Raw genomic sequence first — 10,392 nt, 5'->3', positions numbered from 1 at the left:
AACACACATAATACATTCATTCCTAGTTAATGCTTACAACATCACTAGGCTTCCAACAATAAACCTAATAAAAAAGTCAGGGTTTTGAAATATGGAAAAATGTGTTTCTTAAACATTTACAAAGTAGACAATGCAGAGACCGGTATAAATTAACATCATATCTACTCAGGCAGAGATACAGTACAGAGGACTACCATGACAATGACCAGGACTACCATGTCCAAGCATCAAACATTATTCAGTCACAATCTTCATGCAGGTCTTTAACCCATCAACTCTCAAGCTTCATCTCGTTTCAATCCAGCTTCTGTGGGAGGCAACCCTTCAGTTCCAGTAGCTCAGGCCAGTTGTCATATTTGTTATTTGACTTGTTGTTTTTTGCATGCTGGAAATAGAACAAACATCAATTTGTAAACAGAAAATATTCTTCAAATGTCAACCAAAAATACCAAAATAGGAAGGTCAGTATAACCACACTACCATTATTACCTTCTCAAATGGACTCTTGCCACTGATTCCTTTCCCTCCAGCAAAGACCCAGTTATCACGGAAAGCTAAACTGTTGATGGCTGAACTTCCAAGCTCAGCAATAAGTTCCCTTACTTCAGCGGTCATCCTGTTAATTATTTCAGTTTCAGTTCACAATCCTTTTTGAAGATTAAATGTAGAACAACTGTATTTGAGAATCCATGATGATTAAGCCAACAAGAAATTAATCAAACAGTTCCCTACTTGGTTGCTCCATCGTCAAATGTTGCGATCAATACCAAAGTGTCTTTCTGAATGGCCTTCAGAAACGTCACCAGGCTTTCAACATCTGCCAAAGATAAATGTGGTGAAGTGAGTTTATTTGGCAGAGAATGTATGACAAAGTAACATTACACAATGTATTGTAACTGTATAGTGCAGGGCAACTTACCGCCAAACCACATGTTGAAGGTGCCTGTGCTTATAGCTTCTCCTGTCCGGGCTGTAATAATAATAATAATAATAATACTTATAATAATAATAACCATGTTTTTTATAAACCATCAAAGCTGTCACAAAGTAACTCAAATGGAACAATGGGATTCCCTTAAGTGATTGTAAGTGTATAGTTTTAAATGTATTTAAAGATCTCACAAAAGAAATCACTCTAGTAAGTGCTCAGAAAATAATTCTATAGATGATTCGATTGCTTTATAAACTGACTATACTTTTGCATTCAGATGCTAAAGGAAACCCTATGTTGTCCTCTGTACCGATCTTCTGTTTAAGTCTTCAGTGTCTTAAGTTCTGTCCTAATGACCTTTTTCCTTAAATTTAATTACCGTTGATTACAGCAATGTTCAGTCCATCATTTGCATTTCCCAATGACCTGCTAATAAGCCTAAAAGGGAGAGAAAAGAAAAGAAAAATAAGATATGCACAAAATTGTGAGCAGTTACTCACAATATGTTTAGTCAGAAGAGATAAAGTGTCTGGAAATGTTGGTAACTGATCAAATATTTAACAAGCAACTGATGCTTAACTACTAGCCTACATCAGGTACAATAGGTTAAATAAACCACTTGCTAAAGCAGAGATTAAGAGATCCTGAAGACAGCTTGCAACTTAATTTCTCATCATACTTTTTGTGTCTTGTCATCATCACAGCTCCAACCAACCTTATTTTAGATTATTTTATATAAAACAGGTTGATATGACACCATTAAAATTCATGAGAGTCAGTTTTGATTGGAAAAAGGCACAACAAAACCCATGTTTTAGTTTTAGCCACTGGAAATTGAGCAGTTAGACTTAAAACCTTATCTGAATAAATATGTTTATGTGCATAGAGAATCGTACTGTCAATAGATTTGTGTCAAACATTTTGCAGAAGTAATACATATTTGCGTAATAAACCGTTTTAAGTGGTAGTCCACTCTGTGGTTTAGGAAATATTCCACGTCACAGTGTGCATACCTTACATGACGCTACCATCTAAATTGTGGAACTCGTGTCATGGATTATTCTGAATACATATAATTCTCACAAGAGAAAAGGCTCACGTTTGACCATTCAGACATATTGTAGGTGGGATAACATTTGCAGCACCACTCATTATGCTGAAAGCAAAGGTCCCTCGAGGACAGGGCTCTGGAACGCCACATTTGTGTCGTAGACCTGAAGAAAGAAGGTGATGAGAGTGAACCATGAGGTTAGGCACTCGACTTTACATACACACAAACATGTTTTTTTTACGGGACATGAAATATTACCTTCACCTTTAGGTTTTATGTCAGGATCTGGGAGGTTGTTGGAGTTGACGAGAAAGGATGCAATTGCTATCTCTGCAAGTAAAGGAGGAGGATGTGATCATCTGTTTCATTGTGTGGTAACATTTCCTGCACTGGCCACTAAATTAATGAGATATCTCCCTATAAAAGCTTTGGTAGGCGTCCAGTGAGCTGTTATTGAATTTCTTAAGCAAAACCTATTTATGGGACCAATGAGTTTATATCTACAACTTAAGTTAGTAAGTATCTGTGTAATATGTTGGGATTAACCAAGAAGAGCAACATTGCCTCTTAACTACCCCCCCCCCCCCCCCCCCACACACACACACACACACACACACCCACACACACACACACAGACATGTTACTTTTATGTGTTGTAAACATTGAAGTATAATTTACCTTTAGATTTTTCTAACGATGAGTTAATTTCAAAATACAGCCCTATCTCTGGAACTGATGGGAGAAGAATTGCTCATCCGTTAACATATTCTGCCAGAACTATTATTTACTGCATGCATTTACACTCTGATCACTGAATGAGTATATACGTATGTTTGCTTATACAATATGTAGTACAGATAAATGGAGTAAACTGGTAAGCTCTTAATATATTAACTTGAAGTAACAGGCTATTTGTATAATAGATCATTCAAATCTGGGACTAGAAAAGAATGGACATACATTAAACTCTTATTTAGATTTGACTATTGATCAGAAATCATTCAAAATGTAGTAATAGGGACTTACAAATAATCGTTTTCAACAGGTAAATGGCCAGCAAAGCGGCAACAGATAATATTGGTATCAAAACACCTGTTTAAAAAAGACAAGCAGAGCATGATGACATATTGAGATAAAGTATATTATCACTCAGTTGATAGAGGCAACACAACTTTTTTCTATATTTCGACTCATCTAGTTAGATATGTTTCAACACACACATACACATAAACACAGCAGAGGTAGTACCATTCCTTGGCTTACATTTTCACATTCTATTTTGTACACAGGAGAAAGAGCAGTTGGACTGGAAAAGTCACATTTTTGTTGTCATGCTTTAATCCTAGACGTGTAGGACTGCATATTCTCAAAATGTTGGTGATTGGGGGTTCCATCTGAAAATTTTCTTTTCAGCAAAAAGCTTCAAAGCTTATATGAAAAAGATAACATTCATTCTGTTGTTCTCTGGTACTCATTACATATGCAAAGACATATAATTCTATATCAATATATTGAAAGTCAAATGCAACAACTGAACTAATACTCTTCTGTGTAAGCTGGAACATAAACCAAATAAAATAAAATAGTACTTACACTTTCCAAACTTTCTTTTTATACGAACTTGTCTTTGTCCTTTGAGAAGGCAACAGACACACAGACACAGACAGACACAGACAGACACACACACACACAGACAAGCACAGGAAAGAACGTGACTGATGGCAGTAATTGAGTTAAAACTAATGTCTGAATCTGGAAAATCTATGAATGAGTTAATGACAGCCTACCTCTCCGTACATATAGCGTCATTTCCCCACATAAAATAGGTTCCCTTGTTGCACAGAAAAGTTATTGGCAGGAAGCAAATGAAGGAGGTAGTATGTTTGTCCACAAAAAATATTTGCATGTCATCCAGGCTTTGAGAGGAAGAGACTGGGAGACAGAGAGAGAGAGAGAGAGAGAGAGAAGTACAACATGAGTCAGGATGACCTTTACAATCCTCACTCTTGCTAAGATAAGCAATTCACTTTAAGACATCACAATGTGTGCCTCTAACCAATCATCTACTAAGGGCTGGCTAATAACCCCATTTTCGTGACTTAATGTATTAAGTTAACATTGTTCATAAAACAAATGCAGATTCTGTAAAACACAACATGAATTGTATTACCTTCACAAAATGTATGTTTCTTTCAGGTCACATAGATCCCTTTGCTTCCATTTGACACAGTGTGATTAGCTGTCTGCCACCCAAGGCCGATCCAGTTTAGCTGCCTCTCTCTAAACTCCACCCAACATGAATTGTATTACCTTCACAAATACTCAGTCATTTGGGTCACAACTTAAGCACAACTTACAATTTAAAACAAAATGACTGTTGCAGTGATATAAATAAATACTACAAGAGAATAGAATGCAGAATGGAATGAATAGAATGCAGCGAATAAATAAATAGGGTCACTGCTGTTGGAAAAGGCACTTATTTAGTTATTATTTTGAAAACCTTGACTAAGAGCCTTGAGTAATGATAACATTACATATATATTTTGACAGACACATTCTGATATGAACATAAATGAATGATAGGCCTACCATTGAAAAATACATTGGTAACAACACACAACAAATAGAATGTAAGCATCAGTGTGGTGGAAACATGCCATGGGTAAGCCATATACAGTACATGTTTGTGAATAAAAATGCAAATGAAAACACTTTATCAAATGTGGGGAATAAGCCTATAAATGTCCAGATTGATCATTGGTGGACCCCTCAGGAGAAAACATTTAAACTGAAAAGGTCTTGAAGTCCTGGGCATTCCTGCATGACAGGTTCTCCTGATTCTCTCCTGCATGACAGGTTCTAAGTTCAATGTTGTGCTTCATTATTCATTCCATTTAAAGAGGATGCGCTTGTCCGGTGAGAGAAAGGGGATCCCCCCCCCCCCCTCTGTTTTGTATAGCCCTTTCACTTCTGATCAAATTGTAATTGTGTTTATATTACTGAGACTAGGCTTTATTAGAGAGTCACTTTCACTTCACTTTATTAAGGCTACTTAGTGTGTCGTTTTAGAACTTACAGAAAATTACAGTAATGTTTTCAACATTTGAAATTCCATGTCATACAGCCCTTGAACAACTTAATCACCTCCACCAAATCCTGTCTGTTTACCTTGTGTTGTAGACAAATGTGTGTGGTATTTTTTATATGGTTTGCTGCTGCCATCTAGAGTCTACTCACTGGGGTTGGTCACTCAGACCGGATGTTCATGCAGAGCCTTTTTTCCAACCTCAGAAGACATTAAGTGCGTACTCTCTCCATAGACATATTTGCATGCATGACAAGGAAAGTATCAGCCAAGATAACGTTCGTCCTGTGTTTATTTTATAATAGTAAAACATAACATGTTTATAGAGCGTTTCACATTTCTCAAAGACACTTAAAATAAAGACATCAAAAAGATAACAAAAGAAAAGAATAAAAACCAAAACATTTCTAGTTTAAAGTGTCGGGAAAAACACATACTTTCAATGTGTGAGACGTTTACAAGCTGTGGTACATACAACTTTTACATTTCAATTAACCTCTGAATTCTTATTTGCCCAGAGGTGGCAATTTAACATCATATAAACTAGTATGCTGATAGCTAGATTGCTAAAAGTGCCTATTTGCTGCACGTGGTGCGTTAATGATAATGTTAACTACGCTACCCTTACTTGTGATACCTGTCACTAACTTATTGACCATTTCAGATTTAACGGTATTCACGTTAATCACAAATAACGTTAACGTGGTTCAAGTCAAAATGATGAGCGCCCAACGGTATTTTGTTTGCCAGTTTGTGTTGCGATATAGGTGAAATGTTAAAACATTAGCCAACGATAGCTTGCTGGCCTCTCATGCTGGTGCTAGCTAGTACCGTGGCCTGACATCCAATGCTGGCTTTGGGCTGACACACGTGCGCTCACTGAGACTTATTGGGTGGGTCTGGGATGGTGTGTTTGAGGGGTGTGAGGCTGAGTAGGAGAGAGTGTCGCTCATAGGCTTTTGTCTGGCGGAACTTGTCATCTGTGCCGTGCAGACGATCTAACACACCCAGAACGCCAAAACACTGATTAAACCTGGAGCAGAATACACACACACAAACACACACACACACAAACACACATGATGAATGAAAATGTGATAAACTCAGTGATGCACATTCACACACACAAGAATGCCCTCCCCATCCCCCCTTACTTGAGGTGGTGGTAGTCGTGGAACTCGGGTGAGGGCAGCAGGGGCAGGTGGTAGCCGCAGTGGGACATGGTGGTGAACAGCAGGGCCACAGTGAACCACAGGCAGGTTGTGCTCAGGTGGGAGCCGAGCAGCATGGGTCCTGTCAGAGCAGGCAGCATGTTGGACAGCTAAAATACACACAAACATTAACATATACGTATATACACATGTACAAGAGGCAGGGAGAGCTACAGCAAATATCTACACACACACACAATATGTAAATATACACAGTATAGATACCACACACATGGCAATGTACATATAAGCTGAAGTTATACACTGTACACACTGTGTTGGAAAAGTAAGTTTAATCCTAACGACCGTTTACGTATATATCAAGACACAGAGACTGCACTAAAGTGGTAGTCTATTAACTGAAACCACAAAGACATGACCAAACACAAACTCCACGAACATGGATACAGACACTCTTACACATATGAGCACACAACACAATGTTTAAGCTAGTATATTGGTATACATAAACAGGAAGAGGAAAACTGTGTGTGTGTGTGTGTGTGTGTGTGTGTGATGATCTTACCACATGCTCCACGGGATGTGCATAGAGGGCGACAACACCAACAGGAGCTGTCCACTCATGATGGATCTTATGAATATGCTTATAAAAAGTAGGGTGGTGCAACAACCTGGAGAAGAAACACACACACACACACACACACACACACACACACACACACACACAACACAGCATTTACCTGAGTCATTCATGTTTAAGCTTTTAATGTGGTTTATTCCCGTGTGTGCGTATATTTCCACGTGCCTGTGTGTATGTGTGTACCTGTGTGAGTAGTAGAAGAGAACCTCTTCCACTAGTGCACTGAGGCTGAGTTGCAGCAAGACCCAGTGAAAGTGGGGGAGATGGGGGGCCATGGGGTCCCCTGTGGCCATCATCACCAGGTAGGCCATCACCACCATAGGCCCCGACAGAAACACCTGATTCCAAAGCACCGTCTTCACCGCATGACGCAGACGCTCAGGGTCCACCTGCACACACACACACACACACACAGGTGTGACAATCAGAGACAAACAGGGATGTCATATGTGGTTATGTGGTAATGTGCACCCCCCCCCCCCCCCCCCCCCCGCACACACACACACACACCTCCTCTATGTATGCCATTCTAGAAAGCAGTAAATCAATTGATAATGAATAACATCTTTGTCCACCCCCCCCTCCCAGGTTGTTCAGCTGGTTTGGTGGAAGTAGGTAAAAGTTGATGGTGTGTCAGTCTGTGTGTGTGTTCATACCGGGCTGTTCTTGTCCTGTTGGATGCGGTAGCGTGTGATGAAGGTTGGCTTTCCAGTGGAGTCAGACAACATAAACAGTCCGTTCAGCAGCCAGAAACTGGCTGTGGGAACCAGCATTGTCCCTACACTCACACACACACACACACACACACACACACACACACAGATATTATGAAGTCTTTGATGGATATTATTAAAGTGTCATTAAAAAGGTCATGTCAATTTCCAAAAATCAGCCAAAAATGTGGCTTACATACTACATTTACTTTCATATAAGGATAAAGATACTGTCTTAAATAAACACACACACACACACACACAGATATCAGAGCAGAATATATCCGTGACTGATTGTTGTGCCGAAAATAACAACCTTACTCAGGCTCACCAAGGGTGTGTATTTTGTTGTGTACAATAGTGTGGTCTTGCGGACTTCAAAGTGCATCAGCAGTCTCACCCAGGAAGAAGACTGTGGCCTCACGCCCTTCAAAGTGCAGCAGCAGTTTACTCCACTGGGTTTGCCAGAAGTCTCCAGACGCACCCCAGAACTGCTGCAGGTGCCTTCAGAACACACACACACACACACACACAATACACACAGCGCAAGAGAGCTTTACTTGCTGATCACGCTCTTAAGAAAGAGGCCCACTGTAAACATGGCATTTACAAGATCCATGATAAGCAACGGAGAGAGAATATCCATTCTGTGTACGCTCATGTTTACGTGGAGCACGTACCACATCACAGAGTTCCGAAACGCCACGAGGAAGAAGAGTCCAGACCCAATAATGAAGGCTGCCTTCTTCACAGAGTCCCATAAGCCCCCCTGCAGAAGTAATCAATCAACCATCAAGTCATTGATCAGTCGGATGATTCCACCCCAAAGGGCGGTTATAGGCCTATGTACCCCTTTTAGCGTCACCTCACAAATAACTAGCACAGAAGTAGCACTCAGCTAATTCAAGTCCATTATTACAAGGGCAAGCAGGTCAACATTGAGAATTCACATTTACAGCCACAGGAGCACAGACAGATGAGGGAGAACAAGAAATTACTTTTTAACATGACAATGTCCTTTCATTTTACTTGTTTTACATTGATGTTGACTTTTCTCTTCTCTTCCTGTTTCACATACACACCCAGTCTCGCTGCCAGATGACCTTTTATATTCGAACAAACTGGGAACTTCACTCTGGGATTAAGCCAGTTTATCAGGTCGCACCACAAATCATAATTGCTCAACTCAAATGCTCAAATTAATGTGGATCGCTTGGAAGAACATTTAAACTTCCTAAAAAAAAAACACACGCACACATAGACTATCTACTTGATATCTTTCACTTACCCACATGTAACTATCTTTTATGTCCCTTTCTCTTACCCACAACACGAATCTGTCCACAAACACAGGGAACAAAAAGTGTTTTGCTTGCACATTCCTTCAAAACGAAAGTATTGTGTCGTAGGTGTGAGTTTACCTGGTTTAAACATTGTTGATCCGTGATGTTGATCTGTGATGGAACAGTTTGTTTCGCCATGTCTGCAAGAGAAAACAAGGCAAGTTATTTGTATCTGCTTTGGTCACATATAGGCTCATACGAATAATAGAGTAACTTATTTCTCATAATGAGCTTCTGCACTTAAAATTGTGCATCGGTAGGCCTAGCACCACAATGCAAACGGTTACAAAATGAGGACTTGTACAGTGGAAATAATAATAATAACAAACTTTTTTTGTACAGCACCTTTCATACAAAACAATGCAGATCAAAGTGCAAAGGAATTACGTGCAAAAATAAATGACATGCACAGTGATTCACAAAAAAATAGACATACAATTTACATTAACATAACATGAAAGCATGACAAATGGCAGAAACAACTAAGCTGCTCGCTGGAACGCGTTTTTCCAACTCACGCAATCTAAAGAAACCAACATGTTCCAATAAACTAAAGCGGCATACACACCTTTAAACAGCCGTTGTGTCCGACGGGCGGCCTGTCTTTCTGGTTTGGACCCGAATCTGTAGCCTACTGCATTTTTTCCATGTTAAAATAACACACACGACCAACGCTTCATTGAGTGATTCGGCAGGCACAATGATTCAGGTAACTCACTGTTAAAACTCGCCTTTCACATAGGGATAACTCGTTGCCAACAAAGTTATGCAATCGCAACTTTGTTGACAATATGCGCCATAATCGAATCCTGATTGGTGGCGTCTAAAGTCACATGTTCGCCGGTCCACATTGTCTCATCTGGTAATTGTCGACTGTAATTGATCAAGGCGAAATTACAGTAACTAACTGCAGAGGAACCACAGTAGTATAGCTGTTGTTGACCCGAGAGGATCTTGAATAACAAGGCAGATGAGTCAGTAAAGATAAAGTCACATCAGCAACATTCACATGTGTAACCTTTGTGCTTTCTCCAGGATGGTTCCGGCTTTGGGCTCTGAAGAGTGCCTTGAGACTATTGCTTTGGGGCGCTAAATAAATACAATTTATTTAAATTTAGTTGGTTGGACAAATCATCTTTTCCAATGGGCAAAGGGCTATCAAAGCTGAAGCAAAGAATAGGCTATTGTTAGCAAAACACTTGATTAAAAAAAAGCAGAGCAGGAATCAGAGCAGTTGGACTGGAATAGTCACATTTTTGTTTCATGCTTTAATCCTAGACATGTTGGATGTTTGCATATCAGGCAAAGATTGGTGTGGATGATGCAATCATTTACATGCTCCACAAAGTCTTCACACACCTGAATAGGCCGGGCAGCACCATGAGAGTCATGTTCTTTGACTTCTCCAGCGCCTTCAACACCATCCAGCCACCACAGCTATCTGAAAAGGAGAG

At 39.8% G+C, this 10,392-nt stretch overlaps 1 protein-coding gene across 1 annotated transcript; it reads right to left on the bottom strand.

Annotated features, from left to right (window-relative positions):
• Positions 1 to 5,829: 5,829 nt before the first annotated feature.
• LOC308368457 (fatty acid hydroxylase domain-containing protein 2-like) lies at positions 5,830 to 10,362 on the bottom strand (the record flags this gene model as incomplete). The annotated part of the gene is given in 11 exon segments (XM_080842627.1): positions 5,830 to 6,103; positions 6,225 to 6,391; positions 6,808 to 6,913; positions 7,066 to 7,271; positions 7,539 to 7,660; positions 7,996 to 8,099; positions 8,276 to 8,364; positions 9,017 to 9,078; positions 9,507 to 9,525; positions 9,527 to 9,572; positions 10,298 to 10,362. Coding segments are annotated over 11 exon segments (1,143 nt in total). The 3' UTR covers positions 5,830 to 5,946.
• Between the last annotated feature and the right edge of the window lie 30 nt (positions 10,363 to 10,392).

This window comes from Sprattus sprattus (genome assembly GCF_963457725.1).
Source record: "Sprattus sprattus genome assembly, chromosome: 7".
Classification (NCBI taxonomy): domain Eukaryota; kingdom Metazoa; phylum Chordata; class Actinopteri; order Clupeiformes; family Clupeidae; genus Sprattus; species Sprattus sprattus.
The sequence above is the reverse complement of the archived record's forward strand: the minus strand, read 5'-3'. Positions and strand labels throughout refer to the sequence as shown.